General features: G+C 36.3%; 3 protein-coding genes across 5 annotated transcripts; 1 reads left to right on the top strand and 2 right to left on the bottom strand.

The window, feature by feature from the left end:
* The first annotated feature begins 9 nt into the window (after nt 1–9).
* On the top strand, nt 10–5,680 carry LOC106137042 (uncharacterized). Of its 3 annotated transcripts, none has more exons than XM_060954918.1 (9): nt 10–591; nt 791–891; nt 1,813–1,887; nt 2,449–2,612; nt 2,750–2,951; nt 3,651–3,823; nt 3,905–4,085; nt 4,627–4,842; nt 5,365–5,680. In XM_060954918.1, exons 1-9 carry the CDS (start codon nt 492–494, stop codon nt 5,605–5,607), a joined length of 1,455 nt encoding a protein of 484 aa, XP_060810901.1. In that variant the 5' UTR covers nt 10–491; the 3' UTR covers nt 5,608–5,680. The 3 variants fall into 3 exon arrangements, with proteins under 3 accessions (XP_060810901.1, XP_060810912.1, XP_060810908.1); XM_060954929.1 differs by having other exon boundaries at nt 795–891; XM_060954925.1 differs by having other exon boundaries at nt 10–576.
* Nucleotides 5,681–22,430, bottom strand: LOC106137045 (sodium leak channel NALCN). The gene is made up of 35 exons (XM_060954934.1): nt 22,239–22,430; nt 21,691–21,876; nt 21,345–21,568; nt 21,100–21,228; nt 20,725–20,870; nt 20,176–20,284; nt 19,722–19,921; nt 19,484–19,644; nt 18,998–19,165; nt 18,698–18,889; nt 18,477–18,614; nt 18,133–18,339; nt 17,748–18,010; nt 17,326–17,448; nt 16,907–17,095; nt 16,335–16,514; nt 15,888–16,008; nt 15,330–15,461; nt 14,891–15,058; nt 14,607–14,674; nt 14,355–14,495; nt 13,904–14,024; nt 13,413–13,546; nt 12,639–12,804; nt 12,037–12,231; nt 11,384–11,601; nt 9,623–9,846; nt 9,051–9,187; nt 8,783–8,919; nt 8,100–8,259; nt 7,784–7,888; nt 7,645–7,708; nt 7,128–7,215; nt 6,945–7,033; nt 5,681–6,585 (listed from the first exon to the last, which is right to left on the bottom strand). The coding sequence occupies exons 1-35, from the start codon at nt 22,338–22,340 to the stop codon at nt 6,458–6,460; spliced, it is 5,313 nt and encodes a 1,770-aa protein (XP_060810917.1). The 5' UTR covers nt 22,341–22,430; the 3' UTR covers nt 5,681–6,457.
* LOC132904450 (uncharacterized) lies at nt 22,340–27,429 on the bottom strand. Its single transcript, XM_060954931.1, has 2 exons — nt 27,283–27,429; nt 22,340–25,159 (listed from the first exon to the last, which is right to left on the bottom strand). The coding sequence occupies exon 2, from the start codon at nt 25,147–25,149 to the stop codon at nt 24,037–24,039; it is 1,113 nt and encodes a 370-aa protein (XP_060810914.1). The 5' UTR covers nt 25,150–25,159; nt 27,283–27,429; the 3' UTR covers nt 22,340–24,036.
* Nucleotides 27,430–27,843: the final 414 nt, after the last annotated feature.

Consider the following 27,843-nt stretch of genomic DNA (forward strand, 5'->3'; position numbering starts at 1 on the left):
CGGAAGGTTATCGCAGTTCAATTTCATTAAACGAACAGTTGGCATTATTGGGTTAATTATTTCCAATTAATTTACTGTACAGCTTTAAAATCTGTCAAATTTTATGGTATTTCTATCCAGGTCAATACAAATCGGCAAATTTTAGATCTTTAGCAATTTTTAAATTACATCAAAAGAAAAAAAAATATGTATATTCCGCCTTTCTATTAAAAATTTAGTTACCGGACTCGACTTCTATGGCAATAGAATGAGGATGACATTATCAAGTCTTATTACGGCCGGCAAAGACAAGACAGGAAAATATAATTTAATATCCAAAGGATAACATCAAAATGTTGTTTACCACTGTATACATGTTGCAGCACGACACTGATCTATCATTAATAAAAATTTACTGCAACAACTCATTACGTATCCACTACTTTATAGGTACTTCATTACATTATTTCGATAAGTGGAAGTTTTAAACTTACATTTTCTTTGTTCTACTTATGACTGCCATTTTATTAGATGTTTGTTCGTTATTCCTAGGAAAATATTCTGTTTTGGTGAATATGAACAATGAGATTGATAATGGTTCGTATGGTAGCGGTGAGTGAGAATTTGTTTTTTTTTTAAATACGAGTACCGTCTATTGTTTTGATATAATTTTATTTCATAAGTGGCCTAAGTACTTAAATAGCCGTCCATATTATTTATTTATCGTCTTCTTAATGTGCTCATTATAGCAATTAATATATAGATATGAGCAATAAACCGGATAATGTGAAATTTTTAAATGATTGTTTAGCTAGTGATTTACTGGACAGCCATGTACTGGGAAACGAGAAGTTGTGCGAGCCGACCATGGAGAGATCTGCCAGGTCCAGCCTCGACGCAAACAGCGTGGATGTAAGTACAACATAATATCAATTTTTTATTTAATTCTTTCTAATGATTTTTTACATTCATTATTATCGTTTTCGAAAGAGGAGGTTATTTGTTACCTACTTTTTCTTATACATGCTGTTGCCCGCGACTTCGTTCGCCGTAAACGTTAACTGACAACTTCAATATATAAACTGACCCCCTGTATTGTCCTTTAAGCGGGTTCCCCTTATAAAGGGGGTAGGGACCTGTATAAAAATATTTATACTTTTTTTTATTTAGACCTGCAAAATTAAGTTTTCGCTTGATGCGATAACAAACATACAGACAGACGGAAAATTTATCACGCTTTCACTCTTATACCATTAAATTGATTTTGAGGAAATTTGGTAGAGTTGGCCCTAAAGAAGAACATTACCTACACACGTTCGATAATAAATTATTTAAATAGCAGTGAAAACTGCATCAAAATAAGTTGTGTGGTTTAAAAGAAACAGACAGCGCCGAGGCAATATTGTCTTTTTAAATTACTTTTTATTCTAGTTAAACCTTATTTTTTAAAGTATAAACAAAATTTCAAAATATTGCAAAGTTTTTAAGCTTAGGTAATTTGTGCGGTTATCAAAATATTCAAACAAATTATAAATTTATAGTATCTTAAGTACATGTATCAATGTCCATCTATTTCCCGTGAATGTTGTAAAAAGAATAAGCGCTAAGCGCACATTCCATGCTGGTCTGGCAGCAAAAGAAAACTTACCTAATGTGTCCCAGCTGCTTCTATTCCCGTGTAGATTGTAAAAGTAGACGAAGGAAAAGGCTTGGGATTCTTTTTGTACTTAATATGCTAGCAACCCTTTCACTATTTTAATCTCAATTCCATCATATTTATATTTGTATCTATGTTTAGTCGTCTGTTTATCTAATTACCCTTTAACTTTGCAGATTGGAGAAATCACAGACTCGCCAGATACGGAGTACATGAGCACGTCTGCCATTTTACACTATTGTAAATCAAAAGTAAGAATAAAACCGTCTAAATACATTTTATTTTGTCCACGCGTAACTCAGTTTCCTTATAAACATCAGGGTTAGATGGAAAATGTGAAAATATGTTAACTCGCTTTGAATATACACAGATTGAGCTAGTTCCGAAGTAACTTGTGTTCTTTGATACTATCTCAATAATATGCACATCATATCAAATTTATAAATTATGGTAATGGTATGGTATGATATGGCTTTTTATACAGTACCTACCTATTAATACTGCGTTTTTTTTGCAACATCATAATTTTGTATATATTTTTCTATTTATCTTTTTGTATAAGTATATTTATATCTTTTTATTGTACCTTTAGGGGTAAAAAAGGCATTTTTTGGAATTTGTTACGGGAGCGAAGGCCTGTGCAAAAGCTAGTTTTTTTTTAAATATTTCCAAGACCGACTTAAATGGTGCAACTGTAAAAATGTACTAGTAGGTCGCTGAAGCAAAGCAACTGGTGGCGCAACAGGAAGGAAGCACAGGAAGAGCGATACAGACAAACAAACAAAATGTTATTTATTTCGTTTTTGTTTCAGATTTTGCTTCCATACTTAAAACTTCTAACTATCATGGGATTGCGACCTGTGGTAGACGGGTCCAGCTCATCAAAATGTGCCGTTTGTCTCTCACATTTTCATTCTGCGCAAGTAGCAGTATTTATGTTTATTGGATATTTTCTACAGTATATGGCTTGCTTTAGGTTTGTAGAATAACATGTAGATACATATTTCTAGTTTTTACTAGTACACACTATGTACACAGAAAAACTAGCAAAAACTCAAATTGTATTTGACATATCATTCAAACCTATTTAAAAGTTGGAATTCTTTTTTTCAGGAGAGATAGAGGATTTTGTTATAAGTTAGTGCCTTTAGCATTAACTTCCACGCTTGAGTATGAAACCTACAAACAAGTTTGTTACGGGAATGTAACATTCACGTACATAGGGCCGAGTATACTGCACTTGACTGGGTTTTTATACTCGTTATACCTGTTCAGAGTTTCTGATAACGAACAACTACAAAATTTGATGGAGAGGGTAAAATGGATTTTTATACTGACTAGAATTTTACTTTTCATTTTAGGTATATATTTTGTATTTACGGACGTTCGTCTAGGTCTTGCAACAGTTGTGGTGTTTATACTAGGAGTAATTTTGTAATTTTATTCATTTTTAATTAAAAAACTTGTGTTTTTATTTGTTTGCAAATTTCTAGTCTAATCGAATCGGTAAGCTTCGGTAAAGCCGTGAACCAATTACTCTTTTCTAAGCTATGTTCATTAGTTTTAACATGTTCTTACGGTGGGGAAATCTTTGTGAAACTTGCACATTCAGGCAACTGTTTCTGTAAGGATGATCCAATATGGGTTAGTTTCCCCTGAAAAGGTAGACGATAACATATGGGACACACTTCGTGTAAAAACCTGACTCACCCAATCCCGGACCATGGTCAAATGGGCTTTCCCGGGCTCCTCTCCAGAGAGTGAAGGATGTAACCGGGACTAATGTCCGGAGGAAGAAGAAAATAATTTTGAGGTGTAATTTACTAGCTTAGCTTAGTCATGTGTCAAAGTGATACCAAATTTTCTCGAGCTCCTCCGTGCTTCAGAATGCCGTGGTTCCCGACTGTCATCACTAGTTGTTATGCCACTTCATGTCTTTAGGCGGCCTGAACAATCTAGCACCTATGTTGTCTACTTACACATACGCCAAAGAAACATCACAGATATATTTCAGGTGTTCCTCATGTCGTCCGCTCCGCAAGGGATGCCCACGGCGAAGCCGCGGAAGCTGCTGCGCATGCTGTGGTTCTTTATCATATTAAGCGTGCTGTGGATGTGCCTGTCGCTGTGTTCCATCAACCTCATGATGGCTAATGGGACCATCATGTTTCGGTGGCTCGAAAATAGGTGTTTTACCAAATCTCGAATATTCACTATTATATACATTACTACCAATAACTAACTACCAATGACACTTCTGAATTTCAGTTCCGACGATGTGAAGATGGCTCTGAAGGTTTTACTAATCATATGCACGCTTATTCACGACATGGTGCAGGCGACGATAATCACTAGCTACTGTCTGCAAGCGCAGCTGCTACAGGCGCACCTTATGTTTCTCAAGGAACGTCTGCTCAACAGAACTATTACTCCGCTAAATTGGATGAAGGTAACTGTAACTACCAGTAGGTATTAGAAAAATCACATAGGTATAGCATATTGGAGACATAATAAGTCTTTAGAAAACAAGATTAAAATATAAAAAATGTAATGACGAAAGCCACTTACTATATTTGCAGTATCTATTTATTACTCGTATTATATTTGTATAAAATATGCTGAAACAAAGAATTGTGCTGTTGCATATAAGCTTTATACTATAAGACACTAGCTGTGCCCTCAACTTCGTCTGCTTGGAATAGTTATTTCGGGCATCATTGAAGCCCTCAAGGATGAATAATTTCCCCGTTTTTTTCACATTTTCCATTATTTCTTTGCTCCTTATAGTTGCAGCGTGATGTTATATAGCCTTGCTCGATAAATCGTCTATTCAAGGCAAAAAGCAACAAAAAAACAAACTCTTCAGCTTTAAAATATTATAGTATAGATTACATTAACCAAGAGAGCTTTCAACTTTCATGGGAGAAGGTTCTGAAAGTTGGTTGGTGTTAGTTCTAATTATTTTATTTAAAATAAAAATAATGTTTTAGGAAATAGAAGAATTCAGAAAATTGTTGAAATACTTGAACAACGACTTGGCGCCTGCGGTGTGCATGTTCACCATAGTAAACGTGTCGTGGGCCACGTCGGGAATACTATGGCTGCTGAATTTGGACAAAGTGGACACGGAGACCGAGCCGATAGTCGGCATCAGCGTGCTCAACCAGCTGCTGTGGGTGGCGGCTGTCATCGCACCATTCGTACAGGTATCTCAAACATTCTCAGCATATCTTTCACTCACCATACTGTGTTATGCCCGTTTTCCTATTTCTTTTCGAATTTCTGCTAATAAAGTATGTAGTGATATGGTGGATGTAATTTTACAAACTGGCAACAGCGATTATGGCATTTATTTTATAAAGAGTATCAGATTTCTATATTCCTCAATATCTAATCATTCTGACATGTAATTCCTCGCTGGGGAGGACGCCCTCTATTTCTATTCTAAGATCGTTATCATAGTCGGAAATGGGGTCAAGGCAGTCAGGTTTACGGAAAAGCGACGATTGTCTGTCACCGATATTTCGCACTGTACGATACTCGACAGTTTTTATGTATGAATGACTGGTACTTTTTAGGTTAAATCTACTGATCGGATAAGAGTCATACCTTTAGTATAGTTTATTCATCAGAATAACGCATAGGCTACAATTCACGCGTCCAGCAGACGGATACTATTCAATAGGATTTGTAGGATAGATGTAAATAATTGTGTGCGGTATCACCAGGCGGCGCGACTATCGGCGGAGTGCCGGCACACGCAGTCGGTGGGGCACGAGCTGTGCGTGCGGCCGTACCTGCACCAGGACACCTCGCACGAGGACATCAGCGCCGTCCTCATGTACTCCTCCACGCTAAAACTGCGTGCCAAGCTTTTCTACTACCCCGTTGCGGGACGATACGTCTGCTTGATCGCCACTATTGCCATTATCATACTGTTCTCCCTTGGGATGTGCCATTATTTGCAATGATTTTATTAATATTAATTATCAATATTGTAATTTTAATTAATAATAGTTTAAATTAAACGAGTGTTTTCTACCATATATCATTTTTATTTAATTCATATACCTATTTGTATAATTTGGCGTTACATAGAATTGAAATATTAATCTAAATTTTAACACCACATACCTAAATAACATCAATATTTTACTAATAACATCAACCCACGCGTTAAACATTGTTGTACGTCTACAGTAGACGTAGTATATGGTCTATTAAATCACTAGAATCTACATTTGTTAGTTTTTTAGGTAGACATTGTTACAGCCATATTTATTACACATAGTCTATTTCAAATTTAACAATGATCGTAAACGGAAGAATGTTTCGACCCGAATCTCCCGACTAGATGATTCCGATGGTGAATAAATATGACATTTGGGATGTCATATTTATTCACCATAGGGATCATGTTAAACTAAAGCTAATTAGCAATAATAAACTTCGACGCATAAACACACCGAACGCGAGTCAGTAATATACCAGAAACTTTGAACTACACTGTTCCAATTTCACAGGTACGGCACCACAATAGTGGTGGGACAAAATAACCATACCCGTAGAGACGGGGCAAAGTTAATCAACCAAATTATCTCAATTCAGCAATCTGAATTGTATGGTTATTTAAAGGGATTAAATAAAAGGGATTTTTACATTTACAGGGCCTTTTCAGTTTCAGAACTACAAAGGCCCTGTAAATGTAAAAATCCCTTTGCGTCCTAAGGCCTACGCCGCGGTTCCCACATTAAGTGAACACAATGACGATCTAAAAAACAGTACGTGTGTAATGAGGAAGAGGTTTTACTTTAACAAGTGTTAGTCTGTGTGCGGATGCGAGTGTCGCGGCAGCTGGTCGGCCCACCAGCCCAGCAGGTCCTTGAGCGCGGGCTCGCGCGCCGCTGAGCTGTTCGCGCCGCACGCGCCCTTGCTGCGGTGGCTCGCGGCTGAAACGATTACGACGGGTCATATTGAAGAAAACCAGAGAACCCGCTTCCTAAATAGGTTTCCTCTTATTTTGCTTTTCTTTGTCGTATGGTTCCCGCCACTTAAGAATAAGCCCATTCCATCTCTTTCCCATGGATGTCGTAAAAGGCGACTTAGGGAAAGGCTATAAATTTGGGATTATTCTTCTAGGCCTACAAACATAACGTTAATCTCGTCACTTGATGCCGTAATGAAAAGATCTTTTTACAAAATATTGTTTCTTTATTCTAAACAGAGAACAAGAACAAACCACCAAAAACTCATTTATATCTTTGTATAATATATTTATTTTTCTTATTTAAAAATATTTTATACTCACTTGTTGTAGATTTCTTGTTGAGCGCGGGATGCGGGTCACTCAGAGTCGGCTGCAAATATTTTTTATTTACGTTGACGGGGCTCTCCGGCCTAAAAATATAAAGGTGACACATTTTCATTACTGCAACTGTATTGATTTTTTCATTCTATGTATATTGTTATTTGCATAATAAATATATCGTACCGGGGTATTGTGACGGACGGCAAGCCTGGTCGTTTGAATGGTCCTTTGGTAGACGACCTTTTGATCTGAGTATCGGACGACGCTATCGCTGCAAGGTAAAGGGCAATGACTTTTTATATATCAAAATATGTCATAAGATTCAAAAGTGTAGAAGACCCGTTGCCCGCTGGTAGGTATTATCGTTCAAATTTATAACCCATCTATACCAAAGATACATACATACATACATACATACATATAGTCACGTCTATATCCCTTGCGGGGTAGACAGAGCCAATAGTCCCGAAAAGACTGAATGGCCACATTCAGCTGCTCTGCTTAATGATGGAATTGAGATCCAAATAGTGACAGGTTGCAAGCCCATCGCCTAAAAAAAAGGATCGCAATTTTATAAGCCTATCCCTTAGTCGCCTTTTACGACATCCATGGGAAAGAGATGGAGTGGTCCTATTCTTTTTCGTATTGGTGCCGGGAACCACACGGCATACCAAAGATATTGAATAACTAATAGACTTACTAGAAATAACAGGTTGTGAAGTCGATTCGGTTATTTCCGCACGCCCTATGTTAGCGATTGCCGCCTGAAAGTAAAACTTTATTGAAAAAACATATTACTTCAGCATACATTTTGATTGTATGATGAATGTAAAAATTACCTGGACTTCGGCCTCAATTTTTTCTTTATCTGTCTTTTCGTTACCCATGTCGATGGCTTGTTCATTAGTTTTTCTTAAACCGGCAATCAAACTTGTCTGCTGCTTCTGTGAGTTTTCAACATGGAGTTATTAATTATTGAAGACAAAAAATTAGCTGTTGCTGTTTGATTTTCTAACTAACGCGTTGTTTATGCGTTCAAGCTAATCCTTCTAGGTTTTTATTAATATTCATGGTATCACAAATTAGTAAATTGGTTGTATCGTCAAGTTAGGACAAAAAACAACCAAGAGAATCATGCAATAGTGAGGAAATTACACTGCTGTTGGCGCGTATTTTCTTCAAACAGCCTTCCAGCCACGTGCGTATAGTCTGCTTCGCCACTTCCTCCTCGATCAAGAACTCGAACTCTTCCCTCGCGAGCAACTCTTCCATTTGCAGAGACTTGCGAATGTCCACTGTACGGTACGATAACATGCTGAAAATTAACAACGTTCTCTATGAAGTTTTCTCAAAAACTTAGGACTGTATCTAAACGATATACCAAATTACATTTGATTGTTATTTCCAATTCGACAAAGGAAACGTTTAAAACAATTGTAAATTGACGGCCTCTGTGGCGCAGTTGTAGTACGCTTGTCTGTGACACCGGAGGTCCCGGGTTCGAATCCCGGTCAGGGCATGATGTGAAAGGAACTTTTTCTGATTGGCCTGGGTCTTGGATGTTTATCTTTATAAGTATTTATTATTATTATAAAATATAGTATCTTTGAGTTAGTATCTCGTATCGCAAGTCTCGAACTTATTTCGAGGCTCACTCGATCTGTGTAATTTGTACCGTACTTATATATTTATATTTATATAATTACCAAAAATAATTATTCTATGTATATTCCGTTAAAAGCTATCCTTCGTTCGTACCTTACGCCCTTCTTGTATATCTACTTAGATACTTATCCTGCTTTCATCACGGCATTCCTGTGACTATAAAAATAACTTACTTAATAACGTCATGGAAAGTGACATCTTCCCCGTTGTGAAGCCGCTCTAGTTCGTAGCACATGTACTTGAACAAGAGGCGTTCTTTATGCGTGTCGCACTCCAGTCGGCCTTTCAGAAGCCGTAGAATGAATTTTACCTAAAATAAAAAGAATGTTCGGATACTGTACGTGATTTGTTAATTGTATACTTTTGGAGATTTATAAATAATATTTGCGTACACAATACATAATGGAGACTCCAAACTGTTGTAAATATTGAGCGTGTTACCTTTCTAACCGGTATAACTCCTTTCTGGTGAACATCGACAATATTCCACGTGTTTTGGAAGTTCCGTATATCAGCGTACGACAACAGAGCGTCTTCTTCGTTTGAATAAAATAATGAAAAGTTCTCCATGATAATAGCTGTAACAATAAGTGTGAATTACTTTAATTGTTTACTTAATTACCTTACCTAATTACAATCATATTTAAAAAGGCTACACGATTTTGTTGAAGTATTAGTAATAGATTCATCCATTCACCCGGACGGACCCTGAGCGCCTTTCCAAAAAGATGAGGTGAGACTCAACCGGAACCAATATTGTTACATGCAGTACATTTTATTAACTTGCACTTTCGACTCAATACAGCTGGTGCAGCAGTTCCCCAGACATAACATCGCTGAAAGATCTTCGCTGTGTGAAGGCTGGAACAAGACTCTCGTTCTCATCTGGGCGTATTCCCAGTTGCACCCTCCGCCATTAAGCGTCAGAGCTTGAAATCCGCTCAACCGGAACAAGACTAAACATTTAAAATTCAGCTAGCGCCATCCGTATAATGATTTACATAATCACGTACCCACTAGCAAGTTGAGCACGATGTACGTGATGATGACGTAGAAGGTGCAGAAGTAAGCCAGCGACGCGGTGAAGTTCCCGCAGTCGGTCTCCCAGTAGTTGTCGGCGGGCGTGCAGTACGGCGGCGCCACCATGCAGTCGTGCATGATCTTGTTCCAGTCCTCGCCCGTCACGATGCGGAACAGCATCGCCACGCTGTGGATCGGCGAGTTGAAGTTCGCGCGTCTGGAATGTTAAGGCACAGATTGGCTGTTTGCGATCGTCAACAAGATATAGGTATACCTTCGTTCTCTTTTACCACTCCGTTTAATCTTAAATGAAAGAGAGAGAAGATAATGCATGGGCCTTGTCAACGTTCAGGAATAGTAAATATTAATCTACACTAATATTATAAAGAGAAAAATTTTGTACGTTTTCGATATTAAAAATTCTTTCGAAAGCTAAGCGAAAGATATTTGGGTTTTTCGGACCCAAGGTGGAAAAAAATCAACCAGAAAAGTTACTTATTTTGCGTACCCTGCCTTAACTATAAAAAAGAAAACCATAAAATTTTCTAATTAATTGTAGATATTATAAATATCTAAAGTCCGCGACACATTATCTATCTATGTCGAATGTATGATTATGAGGCACAACCACCATTTTTTTGTTTTAAACATCTTAAATGTTTTTGGACTACATTTAAACGCTATTTTATTCATGCTATTAATCCTTATCAAAACAAATGATTACATCACTAAGTACAGTTTATGTAGATAAATTAATTTACTGGGTAGGCTTTTTGCAGCAATAACGGACATCCACGCGGGCGGAGCCGCGGGCGACAGCTAGTGTACCAATAAAATAGGCTATTTGACACTATTGAAAATATGCTACGAATTGTGGTAATCCTATTAGATAATAATATAGAACGTGTTTTACTTTCATTTGTACTAAAATAAGCATATTTTTGGCGATTTATCGTTTTAAAAATACAATAATTTTTAAATACTTTTGAAAGACCGAAACGCTCTGTGATTGGTGACAACTCCGGTGACGTCACACGCAAGGAAACGTCAACTCCTCCTGTGTAGTTTGTGGGTTATTAATGTTTTATCCCAGATATTGAGCTATTTCGTGACAGTGAACTATTTCAGCTTCATTTTATTACTTTAGTGAAATAGTGAAATAAATTCCTGTTGTTTGTATTCAAAATGGACAAAAATTTTGTGCGTGCCGATAACACAAACCTACCTGAGATTGATGCATTTTTGGTTGCACTTTTCTTCAAAAACAACGCGGATTATTATGGTGCAGAACTTAAGAATGTAAAAACAGCTGTGTAAGTATTTTAAAGAAATTATTTATTTAGAAATCTTTATGCCATTTCACGCAAAACTTTCGCAGAATTTTATTTTATAGGTTATGTTTTATTTGTTTTATTGTTTGCTATAACTCAAATATTGCCAGCATACTTACATCAAAATGATCTTCACACATAAAAACATTTGAATGCGATAAAATACTCTTTTGATCTCTTCGAGCCAACTGCAACCACTTCTTTCGTCTTATTGGATTCGTTGGAACAGATCAAACACTTTTTGCGGAGTTTTTATTGAAGTATTTGTACTTTGTGGTACTACACACCATTTACAAACAATTTTGTTTGATAAATTGAGAGAAATATAATCAAAATCATCAGTTTGCTTGCGTGTGACGTCACACAGCGTCCGCCATTACTATGAGAGCGTTTTTGGCGCGCTTTTTAAATTTCAACCTATACCTGCCAATTCCCTCGCCATACTTCACGTTTCCAAACACGATAGTCCCAGCGAGGGCGTAGAAAAAGACGAGTAAGAACATTCCGAATATGATGAAGAAACTCTTGCAGACGCTGACCCCGACCGTCAGCATCAACATCTTGAGCGTGGTGTGCTTGCCCGTGATCGTGAAGAAGCGGAGAATCACCACCATGAACCCCACGAAATATGAAAGGTCGTTCTGAAACAAATTAGTACAGCATTATTATTTTAGAATAGTGTTAGTGTTTCTGCCTCTTAGCCACGTGTCCCGGGTTAGATCTGTCATCCTGACGAAAAATAACCTTTTCATTGACGAACGAACAAAAATGAACATAAGCCAGGTGTGACTGTGATCACGAGATTTGTATTAGATCACGGTCATACAACTACATGTATGAAAGTGCAAATTTCTTCACGATTTTTTCTTTGCCATGAGAGCATCGGTTACTAATCAAACTAATGTGCGTAATTTATTATAGAATTATTGGTGCAAGTACTCTTTTTAGACTGTCCGTCTCGCTGAAATCTCAACATGTATGTCGCCGATGAGTGCTGATGTCAGCGCTAGTTGTTATGTGCAACTACATTGAACTGGCCACGCCGCCTTCGCCGGGCCCCGGGACAGGCCAGGTACCTTGAGTATGAAGTGCATGAATATCCAGATGCAGCCGGCCACAGTGACGAGCAGGTCGTATCTGTTGCGGCGGCTCTGCCAGTAGCCGCGCGGCGTGAACGCGATCGTCTTCAGCAGCACTTCCACCACGAACACCAGAGTTAGCAGCGCCGATGTCAGCGCTAGTTGCTCCGTGTACTGGGAGTAGCGGGACCACTGTAAAGTTAAACATCGTCAACAACATCGCCCACCATAAAATGACAATGATCGTTTACGGAAAATTACGGGAAACTCTCTCTTCTTTATGCACCCGTAGACCACCTACACTAATTTTTCAATTTTTAAACCTAGATTTTTGGGTTGAATGTGCATTGGTATGTGAGTGTCTTCTTAGAAAAGATTTTACAAGACATTAGTACAAAATCTTTTCTTATATGTAATTGTGTAATTCTTATACTTATGTAAATGTAAAAAAAGAATTAAGTAATATTTGTAAAAATAATAAAATACAAAATATTGCCAACTTAATCATGCTAGGTATGTCAAGTACCAGTTATGGGCTGTTTTAGTATAGCTTAAGGTTTGATTTCGATCGCTGAAAATTCCATCGCCTTGTAACTCACCGTGACTGCAAGTAGCGCGCTGTTGATGAGCACGACGATCGCGATGACTCGCTTGAAGCTCAGGTTCTGCGTGACGTCATACGCGAACGCGCGTACTTTGCGTTTATTGGGCCGCGGCGGGAGGTGTAGCGGCTGAGCTATCTTCAACCGCTTCTTCAGGTCACACCTTTACAAAATACCAATACGTTAGTTGGAGGCGAGGATGCAACCCGCCGAGAATAACAAACTATGACTGTAGGCTGTAGGTTTAAAAAATAAAAATCTGTTTTGCTCTGTAACTTAAAACTTGTATTCTTATATAATTACGTTTCTTCCGCTTGGTTACTTTTTTGCAATAAAAAGTAGCCTTTGCTCTTTCTCAGTGTCAACTCTATCTCTGTATCATTTATAATTTAAGCAAGGATGTACCATTGGAACTTAAAACACTCTTAGAAATAAGATGGGGACGTGGCCAGTGTGCCATAGTTAATACTCACGAGTCTTAACTGGGCGTAGTAAAACCGAAACTGAGTGAGAGTCATAAGGTCCCACGAAAAGCACAATCGCTAAAGTGTAATTCTTTATTACAAACATCATATAATTGACGATATGATCATTAATCTGTATCAATGATGTTATATGAGAGTTATCTGAATTATTCCTTTCTGATTCCGAGAAACACGTTCTGATTGGTTGTTTTTGTGTAAGTACGTAAAATGTTACTGTGTGAGTTTGGCGACCGAGGTGTGATATAAATTACCACTATCATAAGTGTTACAATTCTGTGTGTCTTACCATCTCCTCTGGTCGACGGTCAACAGAGCAGTGCCCTTGTTCTCGGAATAGTTCGCGATCACGACACCCACAAATAACGTCAGGCCGATCATGCAGCCTAAGAATATATACACGTGTATATATATAGCGTGCACCTGTAACAAACGCGACAGACCAACATAAGAACATTTATGTCTTCGTTAACAATTAGCTTTCATCTGCGGCTCTGCCTCGTGAAAAGTACGTAAACCCAATTTCAATATCAAAATTTCGTGGAGAACGGTGAGTTATAATTGTGAAGGGATTACAAACTTATTTGCACATTCAAAACATTACCATAAAAGTGATTGAATAATGCGATAAGCCTGCCATCCGCGCGATTACTAGTCAATTTCGTCGACTAATTTCAGATTTTTAATTAAACTTTGATGTTAGTAAATGACTATTCGAAAACTGAAAGGAGTCATTGCCCTGGTTTAAGGTCGGGATTACTCCCGAAGAATACTACTTACCGGTCCCAGCGCTTTTATAAGGACGTCACGAACATCCAGCCAACCTTTAAACGAAAGCACTTCGAATAGTGTCAGCAAAGCATCGCCGATGTTGTCAAAGTTGAATCTTTTCGGATTTGCCCTGAAATAACAAAAATATATTATAGTGATCTAGTAATGCAGTTGCAAAGGTAAGAAATGTTTTAAAATGGAACAAACAAAGTGGAAAAAACGATAAGCGCAGAACACGTCACACAAGCAGAGAATTCAAATGCATGATCAGATTTTTCGGAACTTAAAAAATACGGATCTGGGGGAAATATTGGATATAAATAAAAAAAAACATAGGATTACAAAGGATATATTATTTCAAAAATTTAACACTTCAAGCAAAGATTCAAGTTATGAGAGGATTGTAAATGAGATATCTCACTCAAAGCATAATGTGGCAACACTAGACCAATAGACTTACCATACTCTAGGCACCAGCATAGACGGGAAGGTCTCGTTGGGCCCGGGCCGCAGCTTCATCTTGGTGACGAACACTCGCCGCATGAACACGCCCACGCAGTCTTCACGCCGCTTTATTGTAGGATCATTACAGCGCGCCAACCTTTTCCAAAAACATAATCCATTAAAAATTCGGGCCTAAACACAGAACCCATATATAGGCTGCTGAAGTTTTGAAATACCTTTTTAATATTAACAAAAATATAAAACTCACCTTCCGCCATACAGCTGTACGCCATAGCTCGCAAACACGAACATAAGCAGGATGAGTAATGTTGATACCTGTTTACAAAAAGAGTACTATGCTTTACAAATAATAATGTAATTGTTTCTCTCTTCAATGATGAGCAAAAGTTTCAAGTCCGAAGGCGAACCCCGGTCTTCGAAGCATTTGTGGTGGTACGTGTAACACGTAAAAATGAGAGATGATCAAAAGTAAAAACCGCCAAAAAACTGTGGTATGAATGTTTTTTTTTTAAGTGGAGGGAGCGTCCTCACCAACAAGATCTCCTTGAAGCCGCGACACAGCTCGTAGACGACCTTGCGCATGTGCGGCACGAGCGTGAAGATCCGCAGCGGCCGCACGCAGCGCAGGATCATCAGCATCTGCGCCGGGGAGCCCGGCGGCACGCGCACCGGCATCCAGCACAGGAACGTCAGCGATACCTGCAATTTCACTCCTTGTCAATATGCTATTTTTTCGCTGTGGTAAACGCACGGTTATCAATTTTGTATAGACCTATATCGCACCGTGGTTACATCCATTTTTGTGGCGTACAGATTATAGTCTGGTGATAAAAATAGCGCCGTGAGCGATAGACTGCCCGTTAGTTGTACGTTATTATTTAAAGGAAAAAAAGTACAAAATTGCAGGTCTTAACAAACAACCGTAGCACCATATTTCGCTGGAATATCTTAGTTTCTAAACAAAACTTACTATGTAAATAAACACGTCGAGAACTGCAGCGGCATCTTTAAGATATGCTTTGGGAGTGAAGAAAAGTCCGTCTGCTAATATCTTCAGCGCCAGTTCCAGGCTCATAAATATAACGAAGCCATATTCCGCTATCTAAAATCAAAAAAATATTTATTTGAATGGTTAATGTAACAATGGTTAAATACTTATAGCCAAACTTAAAAAAAAAAGCAGTTGAAATATATTATTTTGACCATTTCAATATTTTAGTATACATTAATCTATACTAATATTATAAAGCTGAAGAGTTTGTTTGTCTGTTTAAACGCGCTAATCTCAGGAACTACTGGTTCGAATTGAAATTTTTTTGTGTTGAATAGACTATTTATCGAGGAAGGCTTAAGGCTATATAACATCACGCTGCAACTATAAGGAACGAAGAAATAATGGAAAATGTGAAAAAAATGGGGAAAATTATTCATCCTTGAGGGCTTCAATGATGCCCAAAATAACTATTCCACGCGGACGAGTCGCGGGCACAACTAGTGTTATTTATACGCATAAATAAATCAAACTAACCTGCAAAACAAAGTTCTCCATAACTCTATACGTAGGTGTTTCAAACATCATTGAAAAGCAGGATAGGGTGGTAACCATGATCATAACCCAATCCATGTACGTCACTAGACCGAGGAAATTACTGGAAAACAAACAAAGCAATAAATAATTCAAATTGGGACAGCAAAAATAATCGTTTAGTTCATTTATTATTATAGCTATACATTGTGTGGGAGATAATCTTCTAAATCAAAGGAAAATCAGGACATTTCAAAAAAGGTTAGATGGACCTTTTTTAATAAACCGATGAAACATGGTTATATTTATGGGAAACACGCAATTGGTGCTGAAATAATTTGGAATCATTCACCAAAATTTTCAGAATAATAATATGTTAAAAAGAAGGTAACTGATAAATGTGAATCGAGTTAAGTTATTAAATATCGAGTAAACCATTTTGTGACTTACTGGAAGCTCTTGTAATGCACTTTCCGCTCGTTCCCCGTGACGGGGTCCCTGAGCCTCGCATCGTACCGCGCGTCGACGATGGCGCGACAAATCTTGCGGAAGCGAGACTCGCGCGGGACTATCAGCAGCGGCGTGTCGAACAACGGGTGGTTCTCGCGAAGATCCTCTTCTCGTTGGTTCCTGAAAATGGAAATTGATTAATTTGTAAACATTTCTTGCTGAAACGACCAACTCGGTACACTCTCTAAGCGACGTCGGCACGTTCCTTCGCGAGAACCACGCGTTGTTCGGCAACTACGGGTGGTTCTCGCGAAGGTCCTCTTTTCATTCGTCTTTAGCAATGGAAAGAAAATTGATTGTTGTTTAAATATTTTGTGTGAAAGATAGACTCGCTCGGGACTATCAGCAGCGGCGTGTCGAACAAGGAGTGGTTCTCGCAAATGTCCTCTTCTCATTGGTACCTAACAATACTAAATGTACTGAGAATATGTTCATTTCTATACATTAACAGTCAATCAAAGGACATTATCAAGGTACAACATTAAACATAGGTAAACATAATCGCTAGTTACCTTCTCATCTCGGCTTGCTGTCGTTTTGCCTGCAGCAATCTTATATCCAGATAAGGCGGTCTGGCTCGCGACGACGGCACCACACGCGACGCCGCGCCGATGTCGCCGTTCTCAAGTAAATGTTCGTAGGTCTGCTTCAGTTTGATGGAGCCGCTGCGCACAGACCGCCGTATTGAGCGAGACCCGAATCTGTGAAGATATTTTTTGTTAGATGCGGTAGTGTTTCATATGTAACTGGTAGTTTGAAAGTCTCGTCTGTCTCTGTGCCAAATATAATCAAGAATCGATTAAGTAGGATTTGTGCTGTTTTTATTGTAAACATAAATTTCTATTTATAATATTAATTAATAATTAATGTAGATAGTATGAGACATCCTATTTTTTTTAATATTTATTTTATGGGTTAAATAGGTACATACTTCTTCTGATCAACCCGAAGCTGCTTCGCGCTGGAAATGGTCCCTTGGGGCTTTAGGCCAGATTTTCCGCCGGTCGCTAACATAGCAGAGTCACCTAATAGAGGACGGTGATTGTTAGAATCCCTGTAAAAATTCAAAATGATAATTTGGTATGCACTGACAAAAGCAATATGGTAATGTAATTGAATCAAAAAAATAAAAATTAAAAGGCAGTGGTTAATGAAAATAAAATAAACCTGAACACCGAAGGATATCAGCCGTAATAAATATTACCTGAAAAATAAACAAAAGTAAAATAATGAAAAATAAGCAAATAAAGTAGTAGTAAAACATCAAATCCTCATATTTTCAAAGGTGTAACATTTCCTCCATATAAGTTCTTTAAGGTGCCGAAAATTTAGCATTTCTATGAGTATACTCACTCGATGATACAGCTAACAACATGTCTCCGCAGCGCCGAGCTCGGCCTTTGCGAAGGCGGAGCCACTACCAATGTCTTGACGAGACATCTCTTTCTGTACGGGAACGATATCTCTGGTTGGCCGACATTGTCGATGGCTCTCCTCTCGGCTTGAGGCGCCCTCACCGCCGCGGAGGAGGCGCCGGCGCCGACCACCCCGGCAGCGACGCCTAATTCTTCTTCCACGTCTTCGCATACGAATTGACGCATGAAAGATTCGCGCACCTGTTCAATACATTCAATTTAATATTAATTCATACGGCTTTTTCCTATTTATTTTCATTACATAGAAATAATATTTCGGTAAAGTAATTATCATTGTTAAAACTTTGAGTGAGGTCGCATACCTTTGGCAGATTAAAATCGCCGGGAACTTTGTGTAACTTGGTCATCTGCGGACTGTCGGGAAACTTCTCGAATATCCTCAAGCGAAAAGGCAGACTCTCTTTAATCTCTGCACTCTGCTGACGGTACCTTAATTGTTTCAGTTTTTTAATGTCTTCGTCCAGTTCTAAATTGTCGAGAATTACCGCTACAAAAAGCGATAACACAATCTGAAAACGATTTTTAGATTTCATTTTGATGCAATGGTCCAATAAGATTTGCCAATCGCAATATGTTTTAATGTCAAAAACTGGCGTTCTGGTTTGCATTTGATTATACTTAGTTTCTTCATTGTTAGTGAACTTACCAATGTGACAAAGAGGTGATACAGGATAAAATACATGGCTACAAGTGGTGTGAGTGTTTGGCTTGTTCTCACCATAGTTTCATCCATTACTTCAACCCAGGCTTCTTGAGTCAATATTTGAAACATAGACATAAATGCCTGAAATTTAAATTCGAGTTAGAAAATAAACTAAAAGAAGTGTACTATAAATTTTTAATGTATATTACTATTGTTTTACTTACCTCTGGAAATGTTTCGAATTTTGTAAACTCGCAAAGAAAACAAAATAATTGCATCGATATAGAAGAACTGATGATTAGTAAGCACATGGTAAAAATTATAAGGCTGCCGAGCTTCTTTCCAGGACCGAAAATTTTATAGACAAATCCTTCCAACAATGGTGAGGCTTTTATTAATCGGACAATACGTAAAACCTGTAAAATATTGTTAAATTATTTGCGGTTGATTCATAAAATATATTTTTTTAATTAAACGTTAAACAAAGAAATGTTCTTAAAATACTTTACAGATCAATCTGTTACCTGAAAATACGTAAACACGGACATGTAGAGCTGAGGAATTATATGAATGGTAGTCCCAATAACTAAAAGTAATTCAAATTTGTGAACAGAGTGTTTGAAGTAGCCTTTTAGTCCTAAACACCAAATCTTAATAAGTGCTTCTAGATCAAAGAAAATTGTGAATGCAATCTGAAAATAAACGTTAAGTTACAGCATCAGTGTTAGATTTTGATTAACTGCTTCCATATTGAGTGATGGTATTGCAGAACAAAAAAGAACACCCTCATCTATAGATAAGAAAAGAAACAACCCGTTTGTATAAAATTACCATCATGTAAGAAAATGCCATTTTTTTTTATTTATATGAATTTATATGTAGTTACCATTTTGTAAAAGGGCAGCTTTATCATATAGTGGGAGGAGTACGCATTTAAAGTTTCATTCATTTACATTCTTATTCCACTAATTACCACTACAGTGGATAGTAAAATGAAGGGCAACACTTACTTCAATGTAATAATACTTTTCATAAAAGAATTCCCGGGGATTGTCGTCGTGTTTAAAGTTCATTGTAGCTGTTATAACACCATTGGCTAGAACTACGCCCATTACCAGCAGGCGGAAATATGCTGATCGCAACATCTTATGCAATATCTCAGGTGCACTTCCTATAATATAAAACAAAGTACAATTAACAAGAGTGTTTTTTTTTTTCTTGTTGTTCGTCTTCAAAATATTATATTACCAGAATGTTTGTTTTCATCAATAGTGACAAGTTTCCAGCCATTATCGTCACCAGTAAAAAATTGTGTAGTGCTCCCCTTAGTAATAGGGTTCCTTACACCCCACATTTGCTGAAACTGAACTCTGATTTCGTTGAATGTTTCTGTTATCACAGCTATGAACACATTCTTCACCAACCAAGCCAGAAAGAATATCATAGTGCTGAAAAATAAAATTATACAAGATGCATAAAATAACTTATACATATTTTAGTATTCTTCATAAGTACATTACAAAGAACATTACATCTTATAGGAAGTATAGAAAAAAGTTATTAATTTATTCACTACAGAAGGCAAAAGGAGAACAAAGAAGATATAATCAGTTTAAAAGTACTATATTGTGGGACATAAAATAAAAATATTTGACAATAAAATTAAAATATATTTATAAAGAAGGTTGCCTACACATCTTACCTGAAATATAAAGCAGATCTCCAAGTAGGCAAAGAATCAATAGCCCTATACATAATAAATACCCAGCCCTCTTGGGATGATGCTTGGTAGACAGTGAATAAGCTAGTAGCTGCAAAATATTACCAATCATTACCTATATTTATTGCAGAAGGATTATTCATAGTCTTAAACCTGTATTTAGTATGTGCTGAAATGGGCATGTAAAGGAACACCAAAGTTGGGCATAATTCCTTAGCGCCCTTCTTCACAACCCGGAAGGCCTATCAAAGCGCGCGCACGCGCCCCGGATCTCACCTTTGGGCTACCAGCATTACTACTTGCTGGATCTCGTTTCTATAGCTAAACCCAAGACCTTGTAAAACTAGTTCAAATAAAGTTTTTCTTAATTCTTATAAATTTTTTAATCATCTCTCATTTTTCTTACCTGCGGCGTGTTACTAAAACGCCACAATATATATTTTTCGCTCTTTTGTGTGTTATTTGCAAAATTTTTCATTATTCAAAATCTTTCTTTTTCGATTTGAAAACATTGTTATATCTTTTACTCACCAAATTCTTCAAAACCATTAAACCCCATTATGTACTTGGACAAATTTAACTTCATACATTTCATGCCTGCAGGACACTGATAACCGGAGTCAGGGTCAGGCGAACAGAATGTGTCAGGTATGGCTAGTGAATTGATTGTCACCTCACTGAAATCCAGTTATTATTAAATTGGGGTACTGTAGTAATTTAAATTTATAAATTAATATTCAGTAAAAATTTAATAAACTAAGGAATATAAAATATTAGCATGTAACAAGTTTTTTGGACAGCATTTAGAAATAACATATTAAAATGTAATATTATTTACAATAGAGTTAGAGACATTGTTGCTTGATTCAAACAATAAAGAAAAAACATAATACATTATAATCTTACTCTGGTTTTGTATCATTTTTGACACAATGGTGTGTTAATTCTCCAAAAAATTGGACTCCAAGTAAACTATACAGTGACATGAAGAATAGGAAGAATAAAGTAACATTATATATTTGTTGACTTGATCTCCTGCAAGGTTAAAATAACAATTAAGTAATATGCAGTTTCACATAATAAAAATAATAATCAAGTATAAATCTAACTACATATTTAAAACATAAATAAAATCATAAACTATATCTCACTTGAAAATTTGATTGATCCTGGATTTTGGCATGGAAAATTTGAGGAAAACTCTCAAAAATCTAATCATAATAAGAGGACGTGGAGCTCTTAGTATACTCAAATAACTGTATCTTGGCACAATTCCGGTTAATTCAAACATTTGCAATAAGACTGAGACCCACAAGAAAAACACCATAGAAGCATCAAATTGGCACCAATGATCTTTCAAATATGCAACATCACCCTGAAAACATAATTATTTTAGTTAGGGAAAAATAGTAAATTACTACTAGCATAATTTAAAGTACTCAATCAAATTTTTAAAATATTTTCAACTAATTTGTGCAGTGGAATAAGCAATATTACCTTCAGTATACCTCTAATATGCATTTTGGCAATCATTTCAGCTGTGAATAATAAGGTCACACAGCAGTCTACAGCAAATGTAACAGTTTGAAGGTAAGGATACTTTTCAAAAGACTTGGGTGTATTAAGTGAAACTGACATCAAACTCATAAGAGCACATGAACGCAGGATCCTTCTTACCCAGAGCTAAAAATAAGACACATTAATTTGGTAGCTGTAGTAATAGTCAGAGAAATATTTTCCTATTAATAAATACAAAAAACTGATGCTGAAATCTGAAATTGTATTTACATACATACCTACATGTAATCACGTCTATATCCCTTGTGACTCCAGACTGCTGGCTGTCTATTCAGAAAGAGCCAGCAGTCTGGAAAAGACTGATAGGCCACGCTCAGCTGTTGAGCTTGATGATAGAATTGAGATTCATATAGTGACAGGTTGCTATACTATCCCTTATTAATTGTATTTACCATTTATAAATCCATTATAACATAAGAGTAAAGAGTTTAGTGAAATTGCAAGATGAAGGAAAGAATAGTTTTTACCTTATTCACCCATTCTATGTCAGCACTCTCATTTAATGACTCTTCTGGACCATAATCCGCGAGGACCGGTTCTCCCTTCAAACTTTGTTTTCGCCCTAACATTTTTATGCGTTTGAAGATAATTTTTGAAAGAAAATCGATACAAATAACACGGAAATTTAAAGTGAAGATTGTTGGAATTTCCGTGCGATCTCGATGAAACTAGTTTTATCAGCATTCTGAACAGTTGATTGCATTTTACGATTAATAAGAACAAGTTAGATAAAATATAAGCGCAATAAACTTTTGGAGATGAATGTTATTATCATAAACACATTACTCCGCCTATATGTTACAAAAAATGTTGATATTGTTATATAGCTACATTCATTACCAAGATAAGAATTATCACATCCCTTATTTGGGATTTGCTTTTGGTATTAGCCAGTGTTGCCAGTATGATTTCCCAAAAAAGGACTGTTGACTTTCTGAAAAAGTACGGTTTTCAACTTCAAGGTACGGTTGGGTCGGGATTCTGCAAAAACTAGATTTTTTTCCTTCGAGTTGGCTGTCTGCGACCATAGGTTAGAAAAAAGCGATATAATATAATTGATTTACAAATGAATTTGTTCGATATTGGCAATCGGTAATAATATTCTACTTTATTATCTAGTTCTTGCAGAAGTATCCCGACCCGTATGGTTTTGCTGAAATGTTGAAAAATGCTCGTAAAATAATAATTTAACTTACCACGAGTTTATAAATAAATAACTTGCTAGTACATGCTTGAAGCTTCAATAGTTTAATAGTTTGGATATGTTTCATTCTGTCTGTAGACATGCTTTACTTCATTCCAAAATACGTAATACTTAGCCTGCACCCATGCTCAATGCAAGTTAATAGTTTTCATTTCAATCTACAAAATTGGTAATATTTCTCTACAGATACAATAAACATTTATTTAGGTATGTCGAAATCATGAGTTTTTAAAGTTTACAAAAGAGGTAATTTCATGTTGTATCACTTCACTATCAAATCATATTAATTTGAGTACTGTATCTTCTTATTTAACATAAAAGTGCTGGGTTCAAAATCACCTTGTTGTTGTATAGATGAACTAGTAGCCATTAATGCGGCAATAGTTTCGGTATTGAGGCGATTCCGATGTTCAGTCTTTATCAGCTTTAGTTTGCTAAATACTCTTTCCACTGAGGCATTAGAAAAAGGCAAAATTAATAGAAATCCTATCAGAATTTTTAAATTTTTGAATTTTTCTGTGCCACCAATGTCTTTTAATTTAAACACTTTTGTCCAAAAATCAGCAGCATTCATTTGAATCGATATACTGTCGTCCAAACTTGTCAGATCTAATAAACAGTACTCCCGCCATTCGTTTATTAATGCATTTTTATTCAGATATGTGGGGGCTAAAAAAGGAAATCTGTTTAAAATTGAATTTATCATTTGTGGATCAAAGGATTTCATAATTTTTGGTTGGACTATTTGGATTATGTCATAAATTGGGTCTGTAAATATAAATCTTTGTTTTATTTGTTCTATAACTTCAACATAAAATGCCAGGCAATCTAGTTTGAATCTTTCCAGGTCCTCTTTTCTAACCTCATTTTCAACCTCGTTGAGGCTTGAGTTCACAAGAACACCAAGGTACAAATTTTCCAAAGGCAAGTACAACCTTGGGTTTTTATGTTCGATCTCTAGAGGAGGCGTGTTTTTGACGTGATGTAAATCAATGAAGTTAGTTGCAATGGTGCGGATGAGCCCTTCTACGGCTGGTTTCAGTTTATGAAGTAATGGCGATTCAGACTGAAAAGTAATATTGAAGTCTTTCTTTCAATTTGGCGAACACAGAATTATATTCACCCACCATTACGTTCGTCGTGTCTGAAGAAAATCCCACTAAGTTTTCTAGTGGGATTTTTTTAGTTTCAACGCTCTGTATTAATGCGTTATACAAGTCATCAGCCGTACCTGAAGCCATTTCCAGCAAATCGAAGAATTCTGTTTCTATTTTAAATTCTTTGTTACAATATATTACTGTCATCGCACATTGTTTTTTTGTTCCAACATCAGTTGTTTCATCCATTATTAGGCAAAAGAAATTACCGAGTTGTTTTAAATAATCATGCAAAGTACTTCGAAGACTGGGCCCTAAAATTTGTGTTACAACTGCTGTTGCTTTCGTACGACCCATCTTCATCTTCTGAGCAATTTTCGAATCAGGGCAAATGTCCGCTATTAAGCTAACTAGAGTGTCTGATAAGAGGAATGGTAAATTATTTGTAGCCAGCATTGCAGCAATTTTAAGTTCACCTTTTTTTGCTGAGAGATCTTCATCTGATGGTTTTAATGATTCTTTAATATTTGATGTGGATTTAATCGCTTTCATTATTGATTTGTGTTTATCAGTTTCAGAGTGCCGTATCAAGTGCGGCTTGTGGTTGGGTAACGTAGTTTGACAGTATTTGCATTTTGCACTGATTGTGCCTTTAACTGTGTCTGAAACTAGCCACTCTGAGAGTTCTTTAATTTCCAACCATTTCTCGCTAAAAACATATAAATGTTTTTCAGTCTTATCCGATGCTTTTTTAGATTTGGTTGGAATAATTTTTTTATGCTCGTCATTACTTGTTGCTATCTGGATTCCTTCATTTTCGTTACAAGTATCAAGTAAGGCTTGTGGTTTTTTTTTGTAAGATGGATTTGATTTGTCTAGCAGACTGAAACCGTTGGAATGATTTGATTCTTGTGGCTGGGTAGGTTTTGTTAGTGCGTCAGTACATGAAGGGCCAGGTATGCTAGGACTTAAACATTTCTTCTTAGTTGAATGATCAGGTTTAGTAGTCTGGTTACTATTTTGAGAGCTGTTATTATCAGGAGGGCTACGTTTTCGCTTCGTTATAAATCTGTCCATTTTCCAACACCTGCGTTTAGACAAAAAACATGCCATCCATCACACACAGCTTCATGCAAAGGTACGGTAAGGTACGGATATGTAGTTTAGTTTGAAAGGGATATTAAATAGAAACAATATAAATATATAAGCTACTAGCTTCCGACCGCGGCTCCGCCCGCGTTAAAAGTATCCTATTACCCAAGTCAGCTCATACCCTGTCTGTATACCAAGTTTCATCTAAATCCGTTAAGTAGTTTCAGCGTGATTGACGGACAAACATCCAAACAAACAAACTTTCACATTTATAATATTAGTGTGATATAAGCATGTGACGGCGCCATCTGTTCATGAAAGTTCTAACAATTTAAATAACTTAGATTTTCAATTGTCTTCATTTCTATCTGATTCATTGTGTTCCGTGCATTCCGCAAACTTTTACTTTGACCGTTTACAGAGTATATACGTTCACAATATTAATAATTTTCTTATTAAAAATGTAGGTAAGTATAGGTAGAAAAGAAAGTTATGAAACAAAAATATTGAAACAAAGTATAATTTCGTATTATTGAATATCAAATATTAGAATCACATGCATTCATTAGCCAGCCTTCGGAAAAATATTTACAAAAAAAAAAAATTCATTACTTTAAATTCGCGCGAAAACAGCCGGTCACGTCACATTACAATTTCTCGCCAATCAGTGAACGCTGTTTGAAACTGACAGGTGACGTTTTGCTTGACATTTTCTGTGAGATGTATGTGACGTATCACAATATATCCACAGATAAAAAAGACAAATCTATTTTGCGAAAATAAAATATTTAAAATTTCTTATAAAGCGATATCTATTGTGCCATTATTCTTTGGTTACAAGCTATCTCAAGTATCATATTTAACATATTTGATGTTTCATCGTTACAACTATCAAATAGCCAATTACTTAAATGAATTTATGTGATATACGTAAATACTCCGGAATTTTCTAAATTCGGTTGTTAATTCACAAGATGGCAACCCCAACAAAACATTAAAAAAACAGGATTTTTAGCATCAAACTTATCTGTTTCATTTTGACGCTAGTGGTGATTATTAATTTTATATGTCGACCAGAAATATAGCAGACTTTGCCACACTGCGGATAAAAAAAGCAACAAAAAAAAAAAAAAACTGGCAACAAGGCTAAAAAAAAATGTTACCATAACCCGACAATATTCAGTAATCAGTGTTGCTCTATGGTCTTGCTTGTTCTTACATCTTCTAAGTCTGATTATATTTGACAATTTGACAGTTTACTCAATATGACATACCTATTTGGTGTTGCTTTGCTAAAAAAGGACTGATATAAAATATATATTTACGAAAATGAACACTATTTTAATCAACAGTTTTGGCTACTCAAAAATTTCATTGAAACACTTATATTTTTATGGTATTTTAACAATTGTTAAGTCAACAAATAACAATCGCATTAATTTCTTTGCATGTATTTTTAAATCAAAAAGAAAATATAAATTTATATTTCGCTTTTTTATTTTTTATGGTAACCCTGAAAATCATATCATGTCATGGCGTCGGATGATTTAGCATCTTTTTAGCATTTAATGTTTTTTATAGCATATGTTATATAAAAACAATTCCAAATTTACAAAGTTAAATAATCTTAGCAAATTCTAATTTGTCTCACATAGCCAAATCGCCTCTATCGCGACTATGAAGTCGCCCTATTAAAAAGGGACAGCCGGCCCCCGTACTACCTATCTCGCTCGGGTCGTTTTTTCGCTAGGTACCTATCTATCAGTTATCAATCCTGTTTAGGGTATAATGTTATTGTGTAAAATGCTTAATTAGCGCCCTCGTTGACAGGTCTGCAATATTTCTGGTCGACCTATAAATAATTTATTATATCAAAAGTCCAAGGCGATTAAATATAGTTCTACCCTTGACCATCAGATTGGAACAGATAGTTTGCAAAATTTTAAGTTGTTTGTCAGTATCTATTTAATAAGAATGAATGAAAGGCAATAAACCACACCTTGGCTGTGGTGATAAGAAAAGAAATAGCATTGTCATTTAGTCCCACAACTTTGCCTTCTTGCCATGCAAACAAAAATCATGCATGAAAAATGCAAACCATCATCAACATCAACTTACCTTGACTTAACTTTTCTTCCGTCTCGAGATTCGTATTGTTTTCTCAATCAGTTATGTGATTATCCGAACAACAGAACACAGTACTTTATATTAAAACCAAATTCTAATCATATTTGTGAAAATAAGTTTTCTTACATATTTAGTTCGATCTCGGTTTCAGATTGACTATTTGACATTTGGTGATAGTCCCGCCAATTCTTTAGAGTCCTGCAGACCGCAGACTATATTTTGTTTTTTTTTTTTTTAAGTTCATCGTTTCTTAGTAAGAAAGGCAATGAATGTAATCCAAACAGCTAAGTTTTATTTGTTTGGAAGAAAAAAGTTTTTTGAACACAAATTCAGAATGTTGAGCAAAACATAAAAAGGCGATTTTTTATTGTTTTTTACCCTTTGTAGGTTGTAGTGAAAAATAAACTACTAATATGGAAAAGGTACGAAAAAGGTACGGTCTGCACTGAGGTACGATAGTGGTACGGTTGTGTGATGAATAGTACGGAAAACCGTACTTTTTGGTACGGTCTGGCAACGCTGGTATTAGCGTGGATTTTCCTGATTGTTTCC

The sequence above is a fragment of the Amyelois transitella genome, chromosome 2 (genome assembly GCF_032362555.1).
Source record: "Amyelois transitella isolate CPQ chromosome 2, ilAmyTran1.1, whole genome shotgun sequence".
Classification (NCBI taxonomy): Eukaryota; Metazoa; Arthropoda; class Insecta; order Lepidoptera; family Pyralidae; genus Amyelois; species Amyelois transitella.

Excerpts from the sequence above, each read along its gene's own strand:
- LOC106137042 (XM_060954918.1), top strand. The coding sequence starts at position 492 with ATGACTGCCATTTTATTAGATGTTTGTTCGTTATTCCTAGGAAAATAT. Across the intron at positions 3,824-3,904 it reads TTTCGGTGGCTCGAAAATAG|TTCCGACGATGTGAAGATGG; the intron begins GTGTTTTACCAA and ends TCTGAATTTCAG. Across the intron at positions 4,843-5,364 it reads TCATCGCACCATTCGTACAG|GCGGCGCGACTATCGGCGGA; the intron begins GTATCTCAAACA and ends CGGTATCACCAG.
- LOC106137045 (XM_060954934.1), bottom strand. The coding sequence starts at position 22,340 with ATGTTAGGGCGAAAACAAAGTTTGAAGGGAGAACCGGTCCTCGCGGAT. Across the intron at positions 21,569-21,690 it reads ATATTAGAGGTATACTGAAG|GGTGATGTTGCATATTTGAA; the intron begins GTAATATTGCTT and ends TTATGTTTTCAG. Across the intron at positions 15,462-15,887 it reads TGGAGAACTTTGTTTTGCAG|ATAGCGGAATATGGCTTCGT; the intron begins GTTAGTTTGATT and ends TTTTGATTTTAG.
- LOC132904450 (XM_060954931.1), bottom strand. The coding sequence starts at position 25,149 with ATGGACAGATTTATAACGAAGCGAAAACGTAGCCCTCCTGATAATAAC.